This window comes from Colossoma macropomum, unplaced genomic scaffold (assembly GCF_904425465.1).
Source record: "Colossoma macropomum unplaced genomic scaffold, Colossoma_macropomum, whole genome shotgun sequence".
Lineage (NCBI taxonomy): Eukaryota > Metazoa > Chordata > Actinopteri > Characiformes > Serrasalmidae > Colossoma > Colossoma macropomum.
The window spans coordinates 18,926-44,454 of record NW_023495488.1 but is presented as its reverse complement, the minus strand read 5'-3'; the positions used below and the strand labels follow the sequence as shown (position 1 = coordinate 44,454).

Genomic DNA, 25,529 nt, shown 5'->3' with positions numbered 1-25,529 from the left:
ATACCTGGATGCGACCCCCGTGGAAGACTGGCGGATCATGGACATGGATTACCCAGAACTTGTACTGGACATGGGTCAGGAGGACTGGCAGGAGGTTCAAGGGGCACTTCTTTCCATGGAAACCCCGACTCTTGGGACTTTCAGTGCAATCACTAAACAGAGACTGTACCAGGCATGCACAAAAGTTTTGAATTTTCGAAGCCTGAGGGATGTGCAGGAGACTAAATGGTCTGAGGTTGTTGAGGCAGGCTCGTCCCCAAAAGGTAGCTGGCGGTCTGTGTACAAAAGGCCCATCGAAAAGAGAACGGCCGACCTCCAGTGGAGGATTGTACACGGGGTTTTAGCTACGAACAGACATGCGGCACGGATCGATCCCACAGTTGGGGATGGTTGTCCTTTCTGTGGTGCTCCAGAGACCCTGTTTCATGTTTTTCTGCAGTGCTCATGGTTAGGTTCAATTTTAGTGTTAGTCAAAAATTGGGGTTTAACATAAATGAACATAGTTTGTTCATTTATGGTCCCAAATATTCGGCTTTAAAAAAGGACAAAGTGGTGCTTTTAAACTTTTTGTTTGGAGCAGCGAAGTTGGCGATCTGGTGCACGAGGAAAAACAGGATTAAGGGGTGTGGAGGGATTGACCCTGTCCTAATGGTGAGAGGTCTTGTGATGAAACGACTCCATGTTGAATTTGCATTTTATAATCTTGTGAATGACCTGGACACCTTTTTCCATGTGTGGGGGGGTGGGGGGCTCATTTGCAAGCCGGATGGACTTGGTGGGTTTGTGGTGAATTTGTAAGGTGATGGTTTTGCTGCATTTGTGCTGATTTCTGTGTGATCTGTTTTTAGCGTTTACTGGTTACATTAAAGGTGTTTTGAAAGTCAAGTCTCTCTCTTTCTCCCTGAAATCTCTCTCTCTCTCTGAAATCAATCTCTCTCTCTCTGAAATCAATCTCTCTCTCTCTCTGAAATCACTCTCTCTTTCTCTCTCTCTGAAATCACAAATCACTCTCTCTTTTGCTCTCTTTCTCTCTCTGTCTGAAATCAATCTCTCTTTCTCTCTCTCTCTCTCGGAAATCTCTCTCTCTCTCTCTTTCTCCCTGAAATCTCTCTTCTCTCTCTCTCTCTCTCTCTCTCTCTCTGAAATCAATCTCTCTCTCTCTCTCTCTCTCTCTCTCAGAAACCAATCTCTCTCTCTCTCTCTCTCTCTCTCTCTCTCTCAAATCAATTCAATTCAATTCAAGGTGCTTTATTGGCATGACAAATATGCTACATTTGTATTGCCAAAGCTTGCCAGAGTTTTTTAAACAGAAATCAACGATTTAAGGTGAACATATTAGATTCTAGGAATTTAAAAAAAAAAAAAAATTTGATCTTAACATATTAAACATTGCAAAATTGCTAAGTAGTAGAGCTGTAATTTTAAAAGGCAGGATACAATAAAATAGAACAATAGTCTATGCATGAAAAACAAATTCGTGCATGCGTGTATATATATGTGTGTGTGTGTGTGTGTGTGTGTGTGTGTGTGTGTATGAGACATGGTCACTCACTGTCCCTCTCACGGTGGCAGGTCAGGGTGTATTGAGCTGCGAGTGTGCAGCTCTCTCTGTGCTCCCCTAAAAGATATGGTAGTTATCTCTCTCTCTCTCTCAGAAATCAATCTTTCTCTCTGAAATCAATCTTTCTCTCTCTCTCTCTCTCCCTCTCTCTCTCTCTCTCTCTCTCTCTCTCTCAGAAATCAATATCTCTCTCTGAAATCAATCTTTCTCTTTCTCTCTGAAATCAATCTCTGTCTTTCTCTGAAATCAATCTCGCTCTCTCTCTCTGAAATCAAATCAAATCAAATCAAATATGCTTTATTGGCATGACAGGATATAAGACCTATGCTGCCAAAGCTGTAAATACATCTTAAATTGAATTATTATTAAGATACAAATGAATAGGAAAATAAATAAATAAATAAATAAATAAATCAAAAAGTAAAATTAAAAACAAAAACAAACAAACAAAAAAAATAGAAAGTAAATATAAAACAAATAGAAACAAAAATACATTTTGTAATACATATAAGCATAGAATGAGTATGGACATGCCAAATGGACATAAAATAAAATACAATAAAATAAAATAAAGTACAATTCTACCATTTCCACTAATTAATAATAATAATAATAATAATAATACTAAAATAAAATAAGTAAATAAATAAATAAATAAGAAGCAAGGTACATGAATAAGGTACATGTAATACATTTTAAACATCAGGAAATCAATCTCTCTCTCTCTCTCTCTGAAATCAATCTCTCTTTCCCTCTCTCTCGCTCTCTTTCTCTCGCTTTCTCTCTCTCTCTCTCTCTCTTTCTCTCTTTCTCTCCCTGAAATCAGTCTTAGTTCAGTTCAGTTGAGCTGAGCATTATTAGCATGACTGTGAGGTACAGTATTGCTAAAGCATCACAACAGTAAAAGTCAACAACAAAAACAGTAATGAAAACAGAATAAGATAAAAAGAACCAACATAAATAATAACTATATTAATTAACATAATTACAAAATAAGAGTATTATTATTATCACTGTTTATAATTATAACCATACAAATTAGTAAACTAATGACATTTGCAACATTGGGGTCAGTGGAGTGGGGGTATGGAGGGTGGGGGTAAGTGGAGTGGGGGTATGGGGGGGTGTGGGTAAGTGTAGTGGGGGTATGGAGGGTGTGGGTAACTTTCAGGATAGTTCTGCAGAATTCTTGATGCAAAGCTTCTGTTGGATGCTTATCCCATCTAGTGTAGCCGTGCTCACCGAGTGGACCCCACACCTCACTCCCATACAGCGCAATGGGCTGGATTACACTATCAAACACTTTACACCGGATTGAGATGGGAATGTCGATACTGTAGAGTCTCCTCCTGATTGCGTACAGCGATCTGCAAGCTTTTTCCTTCAGTGCATTCACTGCCGCACTGAAACTCCCAGATGCAGTAACGATGAGGCCGAGGTAAGTGTACTGCATCGTGTACTCCAGGGCGGTGCTGCCCAGAGTGAACTGGTACCTGTGTCCCTGACACCTGGGCCTTTTCTGGAAGATCATAACTTTTGTCTTCTTCAGGTTTACTGCCAAGGCCCAGTTCTGGCAGTACTGCAGCACCAGGTCGTCTGCGTAGAGCAGGAACTTCACCTCCTCATCCTGTAGAGCGAGTCCAGGAGCTGCGGACTGTTCCAGCTGCACCGCTAACTCAATAATGTAGATGTTGAACAGTGTTGGACTCAGGCTGCAGCCCTGCCTCAATCCTCTTTTCTGAGTAAAGAATTCTGTATGTTTGTCTCCAATTCTTATCTCACATTTGTTTCCTGAATACATTGATTTGATTATATCGTAAGCTTTACCCCCTACACCGCTCTGTAGAAGATTATAACAAAGCCCTTCATGCCAAATAGAATCAAATGCCTTCTTGAAATGTACAAAACATGCAAAATTTTTTCCATTTTTTGTTTGGTGTACGTGTTGATTAATTAGGGTGTGTAGGGTGTAAATGTGGTCGGCAGTTCTGTGATTTGGAAGGAAGCCAATCTGATTCTTGCTCAGGACATTGTGTTAAGGAAAGTCAGAATTCTGTTCTCCCAGAACTGATTTTATTTAACAGAATCTTTTATTTCTCTGAGAGTTTTGTTCATGTGATTTTGTTTTTTTGATTTGAATTGTACGTTTATAATGTTGAAAAGTTCCACAGTATTTTTATCTTAGATTTTGATTGTCAGGTTGTCTGTGTTTTAGATTTGAAAAATTTCTTAGTTCTTTTCTAATTGATTGGCATTCGAAATCAAACCATTTTTCTTTGTCTAATTTTTTTTACTTGTTTTCCCTTTTTTCTTTGAAGGTGAGCTTTAGAAGATGCTGTTTGAAAAATGCTGTTGATTTCATTCACAGCAAGGTTAACACTGCTCTTATTATTTTCAAAATGGGTGTTAATAAAGTTAGTGATTTTGTTAGATACAGAAACGTATTGGAGTGCATGCATGAGCTATTTCTCAGAGCTATCCAGAGCCCATCTGTAAGTCCTGTGGACTGTGACCAGCTTACTGGGCTCTGCTGCCATTTACTTGGGTTTATTTGACCATTTTAGATACACATTAATTTGGTTATGGTCTGATAGAGGAGTTTGCTGTCGACAGTGAATGCGTTGATGGAGGAGGGATCCATGTCAGTGATAGCATAATCAACTACACTAGCTTCAAGAGCTGAACAATACGTGAACCTCCCTAAAGAGTCCCTTCTGATCCTGCCGTTAAGTATGTACAGACCTGAGGCTCGACAGAGATGCACTAACTCTTTCCTGCTCTTATTTCGGTTGTTTCTGCGTTTGAGGGTTGGTGTGAGGTACAGAGAGCTTTGGCCAAACACGTTTGTCGCCCTGGGAGCCAACATAGTCATATTTAGTTCCAGTTCGTACATTGAAAATCTCCACACAGTAGCACATTTTCCTGGGTCTGGAAATGGCTGATCTCTGTGTGGAGATTGTTTAGTTACTCCTCATCATAATAAGGGGATTCAATAGAAGGAGTGTAGACAGCACACGTGTCTGTCTCTGATATGCCAATTTTTTTATTAATTTTTAGCCAGCAATGTGATTTTCCACATTTTTCAACTGAACAGTGGTTGGCCAGGTCTCTTCTCTACCACACCAAGATTCCTCCAGAATCTCGGCCGCGCTGGACTGTACTTAATTTGAGCGAGGGCACAATAACCTCAGAGTAGCCTGAGGGACAGTGGGTAGGCGTGTCCTCACGACACCATGTTTCGGTGAGGATGAGGACGTCTACACCTTCAATATTTTTTAGAAAGTCAGGATCTCTACTCTTCGGTCCAAAGATTGAAGATAAGAGATCCTGAATGTTTCAACAGCTAACACAGAGTGAGCGCATTTTAAACACTGGAAAATCTATCAGAACAGATCTATTTAGTGAGACTTAACAGAGAAAATTATTATTAATGTACAAAAGTACAAACTATTTAGTCATATGTTAAATAAAAAGTGCACATAGTGAACAGTGCTGTTTCTTAAAGTAAGTGCTACATGAATACTGTATCTGCACTTGGGAGGATTGCTCTTACTTCAGCAGCAGTCTTGTGCACCGGGTGTACAGCATCTGTTTTATCTCCCCTAGCTCTGTTGTAGCTGGAGGTGGGGCTCTAGCAGAGGGTGGTGGGGGCTGAGCCACCGCTGCAGCATAGCTCTGTGGCGCTTGCTGAGAGGGGGGCCTCATCACAGGTGACGCTTTCAGCTTTTCTTTCTTGGTGGGTGGGCATGGAGCAGCAGGTATGTGTGGGGCGTGGCTGCAGGTGAGTATGGGGACGCAGGAGGGTGAACAGGAGGAGCCTGCTGTGCCTTACAGGTGAGAACAGGGCATACCTGGGCATGTACTAGGGAGGTGGTCTGAGGAATCCTGCAGGTGGTGCGAAGCCCATAGCGGTGTTGCGGCCCAGGGCTGCATCTTTAAGGGTCTTCGCAAATATCCGGACGCTGTCCTTGTGTAGATGGAGCCTGTCGTACATGTCGCGGGGCGTGATGGTGGAGTGGTAGGCCAGATGGACGTTTGGTAGGGGGGCACATCCTCTGCTGATCTCCACGTTAATGGCATTAATGACATGTGGGGGTGTGTCAGAACGTGTTAGCAGAGTGGAGATCACGATACGGCTCTCTGGGAACTCGGCGCTGGCTCTCTCTGCCACTCTCCGCACGGCCTCAGCAGTGTCGCTCCGCTGGGTGTGGAGGTCGTTGGTGCCTGTGTGGATGATGATGCACTGGGGGCTCCTGAGGGTCTCCTTTTTCAGAAGCTGGTGGGCGTGGCTGGTGGTGCTGCAGCGTTTCGCTGTTACCTGCTGTCCAGCGAAGAGCTTCTGCGGTTCCAGGAACTTCCTGTTCGAGTCCATTAGAAGAACCACATGAGGTCTCTGCTCTGCTGGTTTGACTGTAGTGGTCTGGGGGGTATGCGGGGGCTCAGCAGGAGGTGTCTGCATGTCAGGTGGAGGTTCACTGTGTGCTGCTTCCTCATGTGAGTCTGGTGAGTTAGGGAAGCTAAGCATTTCTGTGTTTGGGGGATTTGTAGTTGTGGTGACTGTAGGTTTCTCATTGTTGCTGTCTGTGTTGGAAGGAGTGTGTGTGGAAGCTGAAGAGCAGGGTCTTATGTTCTGGACCTGTTCTTTAATGTTTTGTAGTTGTGTTATTAAGGTTTTCTCTTTTGTTGCTCATTTTTCTTTTAGTTTTGTTATCTGTGTTTGTAGGCTGTGGTTTTCCTGCTGTAACTCTCTCACGCTCTCTCTGAGCTCGGCTATGCTGGCCTGGCTCTCCTTCTTTAGCTGCCTGATCTCCTCCTGGAGCTGCTGGATGGGGCTGTTTGTGTTGCTGTCCGAGAGTCTGGCCTGTGTATGTTCTTTGAACTCAGTAAAGTCCATCTCCAGCAGAGCCAGACTCTCTCTCAGCTGCCTATCAGAGTGGGGGGGAGTCTGTACTGTCCACAGCGGCGCTGGCCGCCTCTCTCTCCACATCAGCCTTCAGCTGGGGAAAGATCTCCTCAAAGAAGTAAGGCTGATCTTGTTTCCCTGCACTAACATTGTGCCCTTAGTGTAGTAGGTGATGGTCAGTACAGGGTTGTCATTGTCCAGGTTTTCGTCTGTGCGGACAGTGATTCTTCCTCCTCTGCCGATGCCCTCTTTAAAACTGCATCTGTAGTGTCTGCAGATTGCAGATTTCCATGCAGATGGAGGAGCAGTGTGGAACATCAGGTTGTTTTTAATCCTCTTGCCATAAAGATGGATGAAGTCTGTGTACAGAGTGTCTGGTCTTTTAGGGTCTTTTCTTTGTGTTTTTTCTTTGCCTGAGCACTCTTACACTTCACGGGGAACTCCACCTCTCTGCACTGCAGTAGCTCGGTTTCCATGGTGACCAAACATCTAACGGCTGCGTCTGGGAGGCGTCTGGACCTTTAGCAGTTAGCTTAAGCTACTAGCTGATAGCTGGAAAAGCTGAGTTTGAGCTTCTTGTTTTTGTCAGTTTTCAGCTTTTAGGCAGTGTTTTTATAGTTCATCAGTAGATCCTGCCTTGCTGTGTGTTTTATATTGTCGTATCTGGAGTTCTTTTCCCTTTTCTCCTCTCTTTAGTTCAGCCGCTGTGCTCTGAGTTCAGCTAGCAGTTAGTCTTTGTCAGTCCACTGAGCTTTGATTTGTTCTTTTGGTGTTTTCTCAAAGGATTTAGTAAAATATAAGAAAAAACTGAAAAATTGTTGTTAGCAATCTAATAATGATTTTTTTAGTTATTTCCTCTGTTTGTCTCACTGTAAGACCTAAATTTTGATCATATTTCAGGAGCGTATTTTAACAGTGGCATCTCTCTCTCTCTCTCTCTCTCTCTCTCTGCGCATGCGTGGGTGTGAGCGGTAGAGTGAGCGGAGCGCGGTGAGCAAAGCTATATGAGTTGGTGAAGCAGAAGAGACTTGATGTAATATTTGTACAGGAAACGCATAGTGATGTCAGTAACGTGGCAGACTGGGCTAAAGAGTGGGAGGGGCTTGCCTTTTTAAGTCATAACTCTTCTTCTTGTGGTGGGGTGGCTGTTCTTTTATCACAGAGTTTTACTCCTTATTCTTATTCAGTGGATGAAATTTTAAATGGCAGACTTTTAAAAGCGACAGCATGTTTTGAGAACACTGTTTTTGTTTTTATTTGTGTTTACGCCCCAACTGGGGGGTTGGACAGGATGTCCTTTTTGGACACTCTGGACACCGTAATTGCAGGTTGTGGTTCTGATGAGTTTTTAATACTGGGTGGGGATTTTAACTGTACAGCAGACAGCATGGACAGGAACCGCATGCTGCGTCCCATAAGAGATTGTGTGAGATGCTGGAGGCCCATGACTTGTGTGATGTCTGGAGGAACTTCCATGGAGGGCAGAGACAGTATACCTGGGCACATTCAAGAGATAACACACTCTCATTGGCAAGGCTGGATCGATTTTATGGTTTTAGGTATCAACTTTCTGCTTTTACACGCTGTCTTATCTCCCCAGTTGGTTTTTCAGATCATTGTATGGTCCAGTGCACAATAAGGAAACGTAACGTTAAGCCACAGAGTGCATACTGGCATTTTAACACTGCACTTTTAGAGGATGCCAATTTTAGAGAGTCTTTTACTTTTTTTTGGGATGTTTTTAGCTCAATGAAAACATCTTTTAGCTCCCTGCTGCAGTGGTGGGACATAGCTAAAATACAAATTAAAGTATTCTGTCAGCAGTACACTCTCAATGTCACAAGGGACATAGCCAGATCTCTCAAAGCTCTGGAGACTGAAATAGTGGCGCTCCAGGGTTTAGCAGAGGCCACAGGAAATCGGAGGCATATTGAAGCTCTGAAAACAAAAAAGACTGCATTGGCTGACCTTTTAGGCATAACATCGGAAATGGATGCTCCTTCAAAGTTCTTCTTCGGTCTCGAGCGCAGAAATGGACAGAAAAGGTTTATGCATGCTGTGCGTACAGAATCAGGGGATCTCTTATCTGAGCCTTCTGAAATTCGCCAGCAGACAATCAGCTTTTTCTCAAAGCTATACGAGAGCGAGTGGGCAGAGGCACGAGAGGTGGAGGAGGGATTCTTCCGTGACCACAGCCAGCTCACGCGAGAGTCTGCTGCAGTGCTGGATGCCGATATCTCTCTGGGGGAGCTGTATGAGGCTCTTCAAGGCATGGAGAATGGTCGGGTGCCAGGTATTGATGGTCTCCCTGTTGAATTTTACAAAGCGTTTTGGTCAGTGTTGGGGCAGGATGTGCTGGATGTCCTCCAGAACAGCATAAGGGAAGGGAAGCTTCCGCTGAGCTGTCGGAGGGGCCATTCTAACCCTGCTACCCAAGAAGGGGGACCTAGCTGCACTGAAGAACTGGCGCCCCGTCTCTCTGTTGTGCACTGACTGCAAGCTGCTCTCAAAAACGTTAGCCTCGAGATTGGGGAAGGTGATGGAGCAGGTGGTTCACCTTGACCAGACGTACTGTGTGCCTGGAAGGTGAATTTTTGACAATGTATATCTAATTCGTGATGTTTTGGAAGTCTCCAGACTATTGGGCTTAAAGACTGGTCTTATTTTTTTGGATCAGGAAAAGGCATTTGACCGGGTTGAACATGGCTATCTGTGGAAAGTTCTGGAGAACTTTGGTTTCAACCCAGGTTTTATAGCCATGATCAAGGTTTTGTACAGTGACATTGAGAGTGTACTCAAAGTTAATGGTGGTTTATGTGCTCCTTTTAAAGTGCACAGAGGTATTAGGCAGGGCTGTGCTCTGTCTGGCATGCTGTACTCTCTAGCTATTGAACCTCTGTTGTGCAAACTGAGAGACTGCATCTCCGGTTTCTTTATACCTGGCTGTTCTGTTCCACTGTGTGTCTCAGCATATGCAGATGACCTTGTTGTGATAGCAAGTACCCAGACTGATGTGGATGTTTTAGATAGAATTTTAAATGATTTTAGGGTTTTATCGTCTGCAAAAGTAAACTGGACCAAGAGTGAAGCAGTTTTAGTTGGTGACTGGGATGGTGGGGAACCCGCGCTTCCAGATGGGTTGATGTGGAGAAGGGGTGGTTTTAAATATCTGGGGGTGTATCTGGGGGACAGTATCTGTAGTGCACAGAACTGGGATGGCATGGTTGAAAAGATTAAAGGACGCCTCAGTAAGTGGAAATGGTTAGTCCCCCAGATGTCCTATCGGGGAAGGGTGCTTGTTATCAACAACCTCGCTGCATCATCGCTCTGGCATAAACTGGCCTGCGTGGACCCCCCACCGAATCTGCTGGCGAACCTGCAAGCCGTGCTAGTGGACTTCTTCTGGGATCGACTGCACTGGATTCCGCAGGGAGTTCTACATCTGCCAAAAGAGGAAGGGGGGCAAGGACTCGTCCACTTGGCTAGCAGGGCCGCTGCCTTCCGACTCCAGTTCATCCAGAGACTTCTTGCTGGTCCCAGTGAGCTGGTTTGGAGGGTGGTATCATGCACAATATTACGCACAGTAGGTGGTCTGGGGTTGGACAGAACATTGTTTTTAATGAGCACAAAAACACTGGGCATTGCTGGGTTGCCTGTTTTTTATCGAGGACTTTTTAAAATCTGGAACTTTTTTAATGTGAATAAACAGGCTGGCTCCGCTTTGCACTGGCTGTTGGAGGAGCCTCTTTTCAACGGCACACGACTGGACTTGGAGGGCACGATCACCCCTGCACTGACTAGAGTCTTGTTGTCATCGGGAGTCACAACCCTCCGCCGGCTGGTGGACGTTGCCGGACCAGATCTCACTCGGGTGGAGGACGTGGCTGCGAGGCTGGGGATGAGATCTCTGCGAGTTGTGGCTCAGCTGCTCGAGGGCTGGAGGACAGCTCTCTCTCCTGAGGAACGCGAGCAGGTGAGGGACTACAGTGCAGGGGTGGTCAGTCCTACAGAGCATGACCCATTCCCAGACATCACTATCACGCCGGACCTGCAGGACTGTGAAGGCCCCCTTCTGGAGTGTGAGGGGGAGTCTAGAATGAACTTGGGGACAGTGTCTGGTAAGCTGCTGTACAGAGCCTGTGTGAAGGTACTGAATAAGAAAAGACTGCACAGTAGAACCGACACACCATGGCGTGATGTTTTTAATCTGAGTGATGATATGAAGCCGGAGTGGAGAGCGCTGTATAAACCACCATTGACTAAAAAAGTAGCTGACCTGCAGTGGAGGATTTTACACGGTATTGTCTCAGTCAGTGCTTTTATTTCTGTTTTAAATCCTGAGATTTTACCACAGTGTCTGTTTTGTCCTCAGAGAGAAACTGTGTTTCATGCTTTTATGCAATGTTTTAGGCTTTGCTCTTTGTTTGAAGTTTTAAAGACTGTTTTTAGGTCTCTTAATGTGACTTTTACACTCCACACTTTTATCCTTGGTTTTAAATACGTCAAAAGAGAGAAATCCAAATGCCAACTGATCAACTTCATCCTTGGGACGGCAAAAATGGCCATATATATCACTCGTAAAAACAAGGTGGCGCATGGTACTGACTGCGAGGCCACAAGGATTCTCTCTAGGCTGGTCAGATCAAGGATTTGAATTGATTTTAATTATTATAAAAGCATGTGTGATGTGGAGGCCTTTGAGGCGATGTGGTGCTGTGGTGGGGCCGTGTGCTCGGTGTGCGAGGATGAGCTCTGCTTCGCTCCTGAGCTCAGATGAGCCGGACTGAGTTTTATTTGTTTTCCTGTTTTTATCTATTTATAAAGTGTTTGTCTTATTTTTATTTAATCAATTATTTTATTTCAATATAGCCTAAGATGACACATTGTGACGGATGACTGTTTTAAAAAAAATGCTGGTTCAATAAAGAACCGTCAAAAGTCAAAGTCTCTCTCTCTCTCTGAAACCACTCTCTCTCTCTCTCTGAAACCAATCTCTCTCTCTCTCTCTCTCTCTCTCTCTGAAATCTCTCTCTCTCTCTCTCTCTCGCTTTCTCTCTCTCTCTCTCTCTGAAATCTCTCTCTCTCTCTCTCTCTCGCTTTCTCTCTCTCTCTCTCTCTCTGAAATCTCTCTCTCTCTCTCTCTCTGAAACCAATCTCTCTCTCTCTGTCTGAAATCAATCTCTCTCTCTCTCTCTGAAATCAATCTCTCTCTCTCTCTCTCTCTCTCTCTCTCTATGGCCCGAGCGAGCGATGTTTGCCTGAATTGCCACATTGGAGCCTCCAGAGCTGCTAGAGTCACCAGAGTTTCAACCACCATGAAGCTTCACGCTGTACAATGCTGTGCAAACCTCACCCTAATGAACTGACCCTCCTGATGCTGCTGCTGCTGCATAAACTCAATCTATCTAATTAACCATTGCTCCACCTGTTTTTCCTGTTTTGTATTATAATATTTTATAATAACGTTGTTTGCTATCCGGTGTTGACCAAAGGAGGATGGGTTCCCCTTTTGAGTCATGGCTCCTCTCAAGGTTTCTTCCTCTTGCTCTTAGGGAGTTTTTCCTTCCCAATGTCGCCATTGGCGGCGCTCATGGGGGCTTGGACTCGGATTTTTCTGTAAAGCTGTTTTGTGACAACACCTGCTGTAAAAAGCGCTAAATAAATAAACTTTGACTTGACTTTGACTGGTCTAGTGCTGTCTGTCCATTTCTCTGTGAAAACAGCTGTACAGAATAAACCACTGCAGATTCCATTGTGGTTCTGTCTCATTCAACACAGCACAGAGTGGAGCTGTGAGGGAGTCTGGGTTACACATATGTACATGAACAATGGAGCAACAGGAGCACCTGCTCCCCCAAGTTTATTTAGAAGGGGAGGGGTTACTAATGCTCACTGTCCACTTTATTAGAAACACCTACTACATAAATAATAATACTTGTTGCTTGTGTTTCTGTTTAGTCTTCAAAAATCTGTTCAAAGAGCTTTTCACAAAAAATAATTTCTCAGCCAAATAACTTCTCCCCAAAATAACCACTGTTCAGTAAATTTGATAGAATTTTACTATGGAAATTAGATGCAAATAAAAGGTGAACAAAAGTTTAAAAAACAATATATGTTAAACAGTCATATAACTGTATAATTTATGTTCTTTATTTCAGCAATAACAAATAACTGAGAATGTTGTGTCCATAAAACGTTTCAGTATCTGGTGTAGTTTAGCAGCAAAATCAGCATGGATCCACCGCAAAAAGGACAACAGTATAAAAAATACAGCCATACTTAGTGTGAACCGTCCCCTAACACTATAATGCTATAAAACTAGAGCCACACTTAGAGTGACCTCTTCCCTAACATTATAACACTATAAAAACTAGAGCCATACTTAGAGTGACCCCTTCACCTAACACTATAATGATATAATAACTAGAGACATATGTAGAGTGACCACTCTCCTAAAACTATAACGCTATAAAAACCAGAGCCATACTTAGCGTGACCCCTCCCCTAACACTATAACGCTATAAAAATAGAGCAATACTTAGCATGACCCCTCGCCTAACACAATAACATTTTAAAACTAGAGCCATACTTAGCGTGACCCCTCACCTAACACTATAACACTATAAAACTATAGCCATACCCACCGAGACCCCTCCCCTAACACGGTAACGCTATAAAAACTAGAGCAATACTTAGACTGACCACTCCCCTAACACTATAATGCTATAAAAACTATAGCCATATTTAGAGTGACCCCTCCCCTAACACTATAACGCTATAAAAACTAGAGCAATACTTAGAGTGACCCCTTCTCTAACACTATAATGCTATAATACTAGAACAACACTTAGAGTGACCTCTGACCCAACACTATAACGCTACAAAAATAGAGCCATACTTAGCATGACCCCTCCCCTAACACTGTAACGCTATAAACACTAGAGCGACACTTAGCATGACCCCTTCCTTAACACTAAAACGCTATAAAAACTAGCGCCATACTTAGTGTGACCCCTCCCCTAACACTATAACACTATAAAACTAGTCATACTTAGCGTGACCCCTCCCCTAACACTATAACACTATAAAACTAGAACCATACCTAGCGTGACCCCTCCCCTAACACTATAACGTTATAAAAACTATAGCCATATTTAGAGTGACCACTCCCCTAACACTATAACGCTATAAAAACTAGAGCCATACTTAGCGTGACCCCTCCCCTAACACTATAACACTATAAAACTAGAGCCATACCTAGCGTGACCCCTCCCCTAACACTATAACGCTATAAAAATTAGAGCAACACTTAGAGTGACCACTCCCCTAACACTGTAACGCTATAAAAACTAGAGCCATATTTAGAGTGACCACTCCCCTAACACTATAACGCTATAAAACTAGAGCCATACTTAGCGTGACCCCTCTACTAACACTATAACGCTATAAAACTAGAGCCATACCTAGCGTGACCCCTCCCCTAACACTATTACGCTATAAAAACTAGAGCAATACTTAGAGTGACCACTCCCCTAACACTGTAACGCTATAAAAACTAGAGCCATATTTAGAGTGACCCCTCCCCTAACACTATAACGCTATAAAAACTGGAGCCATACTTAGCGTGACCCCTCCCCTAACACTATAACACTACACTATAATACACTATAACACAATAATACTATAACACTGCAAAAATAGAGCCATACTTAGCGTGACCCCTCAACTAACACTATAACGCAATAAAACTAGAGCCACACTTAGCGTGACCCCTCCCCTCACACTATAACGCAATAAAACTAGAGCCACACTTAGAGTGACCCCTCGCCTAACATTATAACGCTATAAAACTAGAGGCATACTTAGCTTGACCCCTCCCCTAACACTATAACGCTATAAAACTAGAGCAATACTTAGAGTGAACCCTTCCCGTAACACTTTACCACCATAAAAACTAGAGCCATACTTAGAGTGACCCCTCCCTTAACACTATAACGCTATAAAAACTAGAGCCAAACTTTGATTGACCCCTCCCCTAACACTATAACAATATAAAACTAGAGCCATACTTAGCGTGACCCCTCCCCAATGTACCACCATATATACTGACAACATAACAATCAGTCATAACTCCAAAAATAGGGGTTTCTATTAAAGTGGCCAAGCAGTGAACCTGCAGCTCTTCATAATAACTAAAACTATAATAACAAAAAATTGATTTTTAATTGTCTTAACTGAAGATCTAATGTGTTCAGCCCTGATCAATCATCAATAATCAGATATTAATCTGCTGTATTAATGTAGATGTAACACTCACCGAGCTTTTCTGCAGACAGTCAGAGCTGGGATCAGTCTTCTATAACCCTCCTCTGATGTGTTGTATTTCTTCAGGTCCAGCTCATCCAGAACCTCCTCTGAGGTCAGAAGCATGCAGGCTAGTGCTGAACACTGTCCAGGAGAGAGCTTCAACCCTGAGTGTCTCTCCATGTTTAGATACTCCTGAATCTCTCTGGAGAGAGACTCGTCATTCATTTCAGACAGACAGAGGAATAGATTGATGGATCTCTCAGTGGAGATGATGGATCTTTCAGTGGAGAAGGGATATTGTTTATAATCATAATCATCATCATCTTTATTAGCATTGCTATCATAATCTCCTTTGATTAATCTCTTGATGTGCTGTCTGGTTCTCTCTGAGCTGCCCTTTGTTGGGGTCAGTAGACCCTGTAGGCGTCTCTGATTGGACTCCAGTGAGATGCCCAGCAGGAAACGGAGGAAAAGATCCAGGTGTCCATTTTCACTCTCTACAGCTTTATTTACTGCTCCTTTCAGAACCTCATCTAGAGGAACATCCTCAGACCACTTTTTCTGTTTGTTAAAGAACCTTACTAGAATATTATTAGACCACTCACTGTTTAGTGGGTTAAATATCTGCAGTTCCTCCATGTTTTTGCTCTCATAGCAGTGAAACACATAAACAGCAGCCAGGAACTCCTGAAAGCTCAGATGAACAAAGCAGTAGACCTTCCTCTGGTAAAGCACACATTCCTCCCTAAAGATCTCAGTGAAAATCCCAGAATACACTGAGGCCTTAGTGACATCAATGCTGCTCTCTCTCAGGTTCTCTTCATAGAACATCACATTGCCCTTCATCAGCTGTTTGAAAGCCAGTTCAGCCAGTTTCAGTATAATGGTTCTGTTGGACTCCAGCAGGTTCTTTGGGTCTCTCTCATCGTTCTCCTCATACTTCTCATTCTTCATGTTTGTCTGAGTGATCAGGAAGTGTGAGTACATTTCAGTCAGAGTTTTAGGGATTTCTGTATGACGCTGTTCCATGATTTGCTGAAGAACAGTGGCTGAGATCCAGCAGAAGACTGGAATGTGGCACATGATGTGGAGGCTCCTCGCTGTCTTAATGTGGGAGATGATTCTCTTGGCTTGGTCTTCATCACTGATCCTCTTCCTGAAGTACTCCTCCTTCTGTGGGTCACTGAATCCCTGAATTTCTGTCACACGCTTGATGTATTTAGGGGGGATCTGATTGGCTGCTGCTGGTCGGGAGGTTATCCAGATCAGAGCAGAGGGAAGCAGCTCTCCTTTGATGAGGTTTGTCATCAACACACCCACTGATGATGTCATGGTGATGTCAGATACTTTCTCACACTGTTCAAAGTTCAGTGGAATTCTACTTTCATCCAGACCATCAAATATAAACACAGCTTTGAGCCGATCATAAATCTCTGGGTCCAGATCTTTGAGCTCAGGATGGAAGTCACACAGAAGTCCATGAAGACTGTACTGATCATCTTTAATCAGGTTCAGCTCCCGGAACGGAAGCACAAACATGAGCTCTACATCCTGATTGGCTTTTCGTTCAGCCCAGTCCAGAATGAACTTCCGCACAGAGACAGTTTTTCCAATTCCAGCGATGCCTTTAGTCAGAACACTTCTGAACTCAGGCTCTTTTGGTCTGTTATCTTCTTTTCTTTCTTTGTGTCTGAGACTGTCAGCCTCCACAGCTCTAATGTTCTCTTCTAGTTTTTCTCCTTGAGGACCTTGTAGAGGTTTAAAGATGTCTAAGCAGTTGATTGGAGAGTTGTGTAAGCGTCTCCTGGATGTTTTCTCCATCTGTAGAACCTCATGTTCTTCATTCACTCCTTCACTCTCTCCCTCTATGATGTAGAGCTGTGTGTAAATCCTGTTCAGGAGGGTTTTATTCTCTTCTGTTATGATTCCCTCAAATAAGATCTCGTACTTGTTCTTCATGCTGGTTTTGTGTCTCTCTAAGACTCTATGAAGGACGTCATCCACTGGTTGGTAAATATCTGCCAGAGTGTTTATCTGCAGTGCTGTTTGTGTGGAGTGCTGCCTAATGAGGACCAAACACAGTAACATAAACATCATTAACACAAATACCCATAATAAACTTCTAATCATGTATTTAATTAGATTTGAGCTATTTAGGTAAAATGATACTTTTTGGTTGACCTCAGATTGTCAAGAAAATGTAACATGTTGTGCTTTTAATTTCTCCAGAACGTGAGGCACTGTTTAGGTCTTTATCTCACTAAGCTGACATTAAGTTAGTCAATAGCCACGTTTACCTGCAGCCTGATAATCCGTTAATAATCCAACTAATAGCTCAAACAGAATAGCACACGTCCATGTAAACACCTCAATCGGAATAGTCTAGTCCGATTGAGGCCATTCGGAATACAATTTCTATCTGATTAAACGAGGTGGGTAAACTTCTAAATAATCCGTTAAATAGAAGAATAATATCCATGTAAACGCCTGGATCCGATTACATTCCAATCGGATCGTGTAAGTACGTTCTGCGCATGTGCGTCGTGTCATGGCGAACGTTTATACCGTTCAGCATGGCGGAGCAGAAACTGGTCTGCAGAGGAGACGAAGTTTATACTCTGATCTTTAACGGACTTCCAGCTTATGTGTCTCAGAACACGACGTCTTCCTCTCGGCCTTCTTTAATAAGGACATGTGAAGGACGTTTTACTGAGTCTGACATCATTTTAAAGCCATTAAAACTCCTGCGCGCCAAAATGTGGAAACACATCTCACGCGGACTGGACCTCACGTGATGTTCGCTGTCATGGTAACGTTTACTCTAAGCGCTACTCCACGCACGCGCGTCATTTTGCATCGGATTACTTGTAGTGAGCATGTAAACGAAGATTTTTCAACAAATTGTTGAATAGAGTGTGCATATAAACACCTCAGTCTAAGTCTGTAATCGGATTGTATTCAATCGGATTGGCAAAAATCTTTGCATGAAAACACAGCCACTGAGACTCTGCAGTCTTAATGACACAAATCTCAGTGTACAGTGAAAATAACCAACCTATTGGTAGAAGCGGCTCAGCAAAATGTTTGTGAGCATGTTGAAAGTGACTATTATTATTATTATTATTGTTATTATTATTATTATTATTATTACTATCATTAATAGTAGTAATAATAAATATTATTTAACCATACATCGAATTAAAGCATAAATCAAATTAAATAAATTCATGAATAAACAAATTAATAAAAATTCAAAATAAATTGAAATATGTAAAAGAATAAATTCTTGAAATTTATAAAATTGTTTAAAATGTTCATTAAAATGTCATTAGTCAATTTACATTTTGTATTTTAATTTTTCTGTTTCTACTTCTGAATGGTTTTTGTTGCAATAAACATCATCAAACATAAAATTTGGATTAAATTAACATTGTTATGAATTATTGATTAACATAAGTACATCATAGTCTCCAAATGAATGGAAGTGAATGGGGAGCTTCTCTGAAATGATCCTCTCACGCCTGAGAAGCTAACTTATATACACTGGAAGTGCAAATGCTGGGGGCTTGAAGTAAAACAGCTCCCCCTTTTGGATCCTTACAGACATAATCTATCAACTTTCTTTCACTTTCTTTAAACCTAATAGTCAAAGCAGATCTGTTTGTTTTTTTATAGATCTTACAGATTAAAAAAGCATTTAGAGCTGGTTTAATCAACCATTAGTCACAACAATTCTTCTGGTTGTAAAACTCAAATATATACTTATACTTAATTTCTTATTTGGTGTTTTTATATTTGTACTTAAATTGACTGTAACCTTGACTGTACTTATCCATGTTTGTCTGCACTGAACAGTAAAGTAAGTTACACATATATGTTAAAAACATATATATATATATATAATATATATATATATATATATAAAATCGATCACAAGAAAAAAATCCTTCTAGTTTAAATGAACTGACCATAATTAAACTTTTAAACTCATTAAACTCATGATGCATGTGTTTCATGACCCCAAACACACAGCACTTTTGGATAAACAGACTCCAGGTTGAGAGCAGGTCATCCACCCTCTCCTGTCAGTGATACCCTGATGACCTGCGAGAGCCCAGACAGCACCAATACACCCCTTTCCATCCATCATCTAAACCGCTTAGCCTATCCCAGCTGTCATTGGGCGGAAGGCAGGATACACCCTGGACAGGTCGCCAGTCCATCGCAGGGCAGACAGACAGACATACACATTCACACCTAGGGGCAATTTAGTGTGTCCAATTGGCCTGACTGCACGTCTTTGGACTGTGGGAGGAAACCAGAGTACCCAGAGGAAACCCACGCAGACACGGGGAGAACATGCAAACTCCACACAGACATGACCCTGGTCACCCGGCCGGGAATCGAACCCAGGCCCTTCTTGCTGTGAGGCAACAGCGCTAACCACTGCACCACCGTGCCGCACACCCCTTCAGGACCCTGTTAAATATTAGTGAGACTCAAACTGACAGTCGTTTATCCAGAGCCCAGTGGTGTGTCTCTGAGGAGCGACTGGTCTATGATGGAGCTATTTGGTCCTAATACATTTTGTAAAAAATCATGTTTAACAGTGGGTGAATAAATATGTGGTATATAAATTCAGAAGGTAAATAAGAGTCTGTAATGTTTCTGTCATTGTGTGTCACAGGACTGAATGCTCAGGCATGACCATCACTCTTTACAGACACACAGCTGGACACTGGAGGAAGGTCTCTCAGGTTTGAGTTCTGATATTAAATATGTGAGAAACTCCAGTCTTTATAAACTGATCTACAGCCCAGAGCTCAGATACATGTTTACAATGATTCACTGTCAGAACTGCTGTTTACTGCTAGCAGTTATTTACCCTGAGTCAGAGGTTCCTCTCCCTCCACTGGACTGTGCTGGTAACATCATGGACCGGTCACTCTTCATAGACACACAGCTGGGTTCTCCTCCTCCTCTGCTGAAATTAATAGGGTTACTCATAGAACGATCACTCTTCACAGACACACAGCTGGGTTCTCCTCCTCCTCTGCTAAATACAGGAGGGTCCCCCATGGACTGGTCACTCTTCATAGACACAGAGCTGGGTTCTCCTCCTCCTCTGCTGAAATTAATAGGGTTACTCATAGAACGGTCACTCTTCACAGACACACAGCTGGGTTCTCCTCCTCCTCTGCTGAAATGAATAGGGTTCCCCATAGACCGATCACTCTTCATAGACACACAGCTGGGTTCTCCTTCTCCTCTGCTGAAATTAATAGAGTTCCTCATAGAACGGTCACTCTTCACAGACACCCAGCTGGGTTCTCCTCCTCCTCTGCTAAATACAGGAGGGTCCCCCATGGACTGGTCACTCTTTATAGACACAGAGCTGGGTTCTCCTCCTCCTCTGCTGAAATTAATAGGGTTACTCATAGAACGGTCACTCTTCACAGACACACAGCTGGGTTCTCCTCCTCCTCTGCTGAAATGAATAGGGTTCCCCATAGACCAATCACTCTTCACAGACACACAGCTGGGTTCTCCTCCTCCTCTGCTGAAATGAATAGGGTTCCCCATAGACCAATCACTCTTCATGGACACACAGCTGGGTTCTCCTTCTCCTCTGATGAAATTAATAGAGTTCCTCATAGAACGGTCACTCTTCACAGACACCCAGCTGGGTTCTCCTCCTCCTCTGCTAAATACAGGAGGGTCCCCCATGGACTGGTCACTCTTCATAGACACACAGCTGGGTTCTCCTTCTCCATTGCTGAATTTAGGAGGGTTCCCCATGGACCAGTCACTCTTCATAGACACAGAGCTGGGTTCTCCTCCTCCTCTGCTGAAATTAATAGGGTTACTCATAGAACGGTCACTCTTCACAGACACACAGCTGGGTTCTCCTCCTCCTCTGCTGAAATGAATAGGGTTCCCCATAGACCGATCACTCTTCATAGACACACAGCTGGGTTCTCCTTCTCCTCTGCTGAAATTAATAGAGTTCCTCATAGAACGGTCACTCTTCACAGACACCCAGCTGGGTTCTCCTCCTCCTCTGCTAAATACAGGAGGGTCCCCCATGGACTGGTCACTCTTCATAGACACAGAGCTGGGTTCTCCTCCTCCTCTGCTGAAATTAATAGGGTTACTCATAGAACGGTCACTCTTCACAGACACACAGCTGGGTTCTCCTCCTCCTCTGCTGAAATGAATAGGGTTCCCCATAGACCAATCACTCTTCACAGACACACAGCTGGGTTCTCCTCCTCCTCTGCTGAAATGAATAGGGTTCCCCATAGACCAATCACTCTTCATGGACACACAGCTGGGTTCTCCTTCTCCTCTGATGAAATTAATAGAGTTCCTCATAGAACGGTCACTCTTCACAGACACCCAGCTGGGTTCTCCTCCTCCTCTGCTAAATACAGGAGGGTCCCCCATGGACTGGTCACTCTTCATAGACACACAGCTGGGTTCTCCTTCTCCATTGCTGAATTTAGGAGGGTTCCCCATGGACCAGTCACTCTTCATAGACACAGAGCTGGGTTCTCCTCCTCCTCTGCTGAATACAGGAGGTTTCTCCATGGCCTGGTCACTCTTCGGCAGACAGCTGGGTTCTCCTTTACGAGGGTTCCCCATGGACCAGTCACTCTTCATAGATACAAAGCTGGGTTCTCCTTCTCCACTGCTGAAATTACGAGGGTCCTCCATGGACTGGTCACTCTTCACAGACACACAGCTGGGTTCTGGAGGTCCTGCACGCTTCACTCTGAGAAAAGTTCATCCACAGTGAGATTAAAGTGCTGAGTAATTATGTTCTTCACTGAGAGTCATTTATTCTGATCATAAGTCATGATTTGCTCTTTCTGTTTAATCAGGTTAAGAGCTGATATAAAGTTACTCACTTTGAATCAGAGGTTCTTCCTCCACTGATGGAGTGATGAAGCCCCATCACTTAGCTTTTACTCTCCACACACAGCTGGACACTGGAGATGCTGCTCTCTGTCAACAGTTCATCCATAAATGTGTGTAAGATGCAGAAAGAATCTTTGTACGCTAGTGAACTTGTTAACTTATCATGAAATAATACAAAAATCTTTTGACAATGGATTTTTTTAATTTTTATTAAAATAATCCACCACTATCTACTACTAGGGATGATGAAGCAGACATAGGCAAACAGGCTCTAGATCTACTGGCACCATCACATCTTCTGCTGCTCCAGTCTTTATTAATCATAATCAGTCATTTTATGATATTAATCAGTGAATGCTGTGTAGAGCTCATACTGTCCATGACAAGTTCCACTTTATACATGAACTCTGATATCGAACTTCAAAACACTTCAATGTAAAAGCCAAATAAAAACACAAATGTTATAAAAAATGATTTAAATGAGGTGAACAGTCTATTAATACAGATGAGATGTGATACTGGGTGATAGGAACAATTATTTTGTGGAGATGTAAATCTCATATTTCAGCTTCATCTGATCTCCATAATAATAAAATATCTCTGTGTAATATTGATCCAGAACTGTGTGGTCATTCTCAGGTGGATGGTGTTGGAGTGGAACCTGATCTCTCAGTAAATCAAGCAAGCAAAGTTTATTTATATAGCGCTTTTTACAACAGGTGTTGTCACAAAGCAGCTTTACAGAAAAATCTGCATTACAGAAACAAAATCCGGGTCCAAGCCCCCATGAGTGTCGCCAGTGCCGACAGTGGCAAGGAAAAACTCCCTAAGAGCAGGAGGAAGAAACCTTGAGAGGAACCAAGACTCAGAAGGGGAACTCATCCTCCTCTGGTTGACACCGGATAGCTGTTTGCTATGTTAGTAGAGGTATTATAGTACAAAGAGGGAAAAACAGGTGGGGCAATGGTTAATTGGATTAGTTTATGATTATGCAGCAGCAGCAGCATCTGAGGGTGAGGATTGCACAGTGTTGTACAGCATGAAGCTCAATGGTGGTCAAGCCGGTCCAGAAGGCTGGCGAGCAGTGTCCACCTGATAAAGGCAGAAGAGGCAACAGCATCAGAAGCACAGGATGGGCAGCTGTTCAACTTGGAAAAGAAAGGAAACACACAGAGAGTCAGTTCTGTAATGAGTGACTGATTACAGATTACAGTATTAACAGAGCAGCAGAGACTCTGTCAGGTCTGGAACTAACAGGGAAAACTAATTACCAAAAGCTTGACTATACAAGTAATTTTTTAGCCTAGACTTAAAGACTGAGGCTGTGTCTGAGTCCCGAACATTAGCAGGAAGATTATTCCAAAGCTGGGGGACTTTGTATGAGAAGGCTCTCTCAGTAGGCGTGATGGTTCATAGTGGGAGAGAAGTTCACTCAGGTACTGAGGGGCGAGCCGTTCAGAGCTTTATAGGTCAGTAATAGAATTTTATAATCGATGTGAAATTTAACTGGTAACCAGTGTAGGGTTGATAAAACTGGGCTGATATGGTCAAATTTTCTGGTTCTTGTAAGGACTCTGGCTGCAGCGTTCTGGACTAGCTGAAGCTTGTTGAGGCTTTTGCTGGAACATCCAGCCAGCAGGGCATTACAGTAATCTAGCCTTAAGGTAATAAATGCATGAACTAGCTTTTCTGGTTCCTGTAGAGATAATGCATTTCTTAATTTAGTAATATTGTGGAGATGCAAGAAGGCGGTTCTAGTAATATTAGTAATATGTGCGTCGAAGGACAGATCAGGATCTATCATGACACCAAGATTTTTTTACAGATGAACTTGATGCAACTGAGGATTGTTAAGTTTAAGTGTAAATGGTCCATCACTCTGAGCTGCTGTAGTTCAGCCGTGTACAGATGACCACTGTACTCAGAGCTAATACAGGCTCAGACTCTCCATTAGGCTACAGTTAGGTTCTCTTTAGTTACACAGGACTAATCCTGTTATGGCATCTTCAGGATCTTCATATAAGAGTAGCTGATAGAAACACTCAGAGACTGATGAACTGAGCTTTTAATCTAGTTTCAGGTACAAATAGGACACATTTAGTCTGTGGGTTCTGTTTGTCTTAATTCTGTACAATTTATGGGCTTCTCTTCCTCATGAATACGCATTTGAGGGATGATGCAAAACATGAGTGGAATCTCCACATGAGCTGCTTTCTTCGCAGAGTGGCTTCGCTCTTAGCGGATTTCTTTGTTAATCATTTAGAGCACTTGTGATGGCGTTTCTCACTATTTTCATAATTTTTAAAAACCAAACAATTGATTAATGGATAAAATAATCCACAAACAAAAATAATGATCAGTTGTGTGTAACAGTTAAAAAGAGCTCCACCTCCACCAACTACAACAGTAAAATCCTGCTTTTACTGTGAAATACTGTATACCAAGATATTTTCTGAGACAGTTATACCATGAAAATGATGTTATCTAGATGAAAGGAGTTCCAGGTGTGGAACCGAAGCTCCTCTCTCCATGTTCTGCAGAACCACAGCTCTGCACAGGTTACTCTGCTCTACCTGCTGAGGTTAATCAGGTGAGGCTGGAAGTGAGGAACACTTCACTGCACCATTCATACTGTAACTCTCTCTACCTCAGTAGAAATGTTCTCCTCTCTGGATCTTCATGGTGGATCACTGACTCTTCATGGACTCGTAGCTGAGATCAGGTAAGTCTGGTCTCTGAATCAGACTGAAACAGAACGATGGATGAAAATCATACTGGAGAAAATATGTATAGAAAATATCACTGATATATACTGTGGAATTTAAAATGTATAAACAGTAAAATTCGACAGTTTAATATTGATAGAGTTCATTAAAAGTATATTTTATTTTTAAATAATTTCTTAACGATCTACACACAAGGTGTTACGGGTCAGCAGACCTGAGCATGAACGAACGAGTCACCCACAGCTCAACTACAGCACGAACGAACAAACGAGTCACCCACAGCTCAACTACAGCACGAACGAACAAACGAGTCACCCACAGCTCAACTACAGCACGAACAAACGAGTCATCCACAGCTCAACTACAGCACGAACGAACAAACGAGTCACTCACAGCTCTACTACAGCACGAACGAGTCACCCAGCAGTTAGCATTTGGCTGTTAGCCGTTAGCGTCTTTTCTCCAGAATAAAAGTCTTTAAGAAGCTCATTCTGAACTATTAATAATCAAAATACGGTGATTTACATAAATTAAAGACTCTCCTCACAGAAAGAAGCTCTGATGCTCTAAAAGCTCCAACATTTCTCTGGGTTTATTGGCTACCTGAGCATTAGCTTAGCTTAGCTTCAGTTATCTGACTTTATCAAACAGACCCTTTCAGCAGAACCTAAAACAGAACCCAGCAGCTGTTCCTCTCAGATTAGTATGGTTCTCATTGTTCTCCTCAGTAAACTGTGAGTGTTGATCTTCAGTAATTACCTCTGAGCTTTTCTCTGTTTATGATCTTCTCTTCTCTGAACAGAGCCTGCTCCACTTTCACTTTCACTCTAAACCGCTTTGATCCATTCTGAACTACGGAAAGAGAAAAGGTTCAAAACACGTTTGTAGGGCCGCGTGTGTTCATCCAATCAGTCACGAGCGGCACAGAAAGTGTTGATCAGTATGATTGATTAACGTTTAATGGGATTAAAATAATGTATTTCACTGAATCTCAGTGATGCCGTGTTTATCTGAGTGTTGAGTTATTTTATCATAAATACATAAATACATAAATAAATTAATAGCAGATTTCTGTCTGATTAGGAAGGAGGTTCATAATAATCGCTGCTTT

The 25,529-nt window shown here is 42.7% G+C and overlaps 1 protein-coding gene across 1 annotated transcript in view; it reads right to left on the bottom strand.

Moving 5' to 3' along the window:
- The window catches only part of LOC118802214 (NACHT, LRR and PYD domains-containing protein 5-like), a 67,970-nt gene extending 42,705 nt beyond the window's left edge, over nucleotides 1-25,265 (bottom strand). Inside the window, exons 1-5 of the mRNA XM_036562704.1 lie at nucleotides 25,178-25,265; nucleotides 24,340-24,437; nucleotides 21,683-21,779; nucleotides 19,657-21,546; nucleotides 14,782-16,833 (exon numbers count right to left, since the gene is read on the bottom strand). Coding sequence (XP_036418597.1) covers nucleotides 14,782-16,833; nucleotides 19,657-21,546; nucleotides 21,683-21,729 — 3,989 coding nt within the window. The 5' untranslated portion in view covers nucleotides 21,730-21,779; nucleotides 24,340-24,437; nucleotides 25,178-25,265. The remainder of the gene's footprint in view (nucleotides 1-14,781; nucleotides 16,834-19,656; nucleotides 21,547-21,682; nucleotides 21,780-24,339; nucleotides 24,438-25,177) is intronic.
- Between the last annotated feature and the right edge of the window lie 264 nt (nucleotides 25,266-25,529).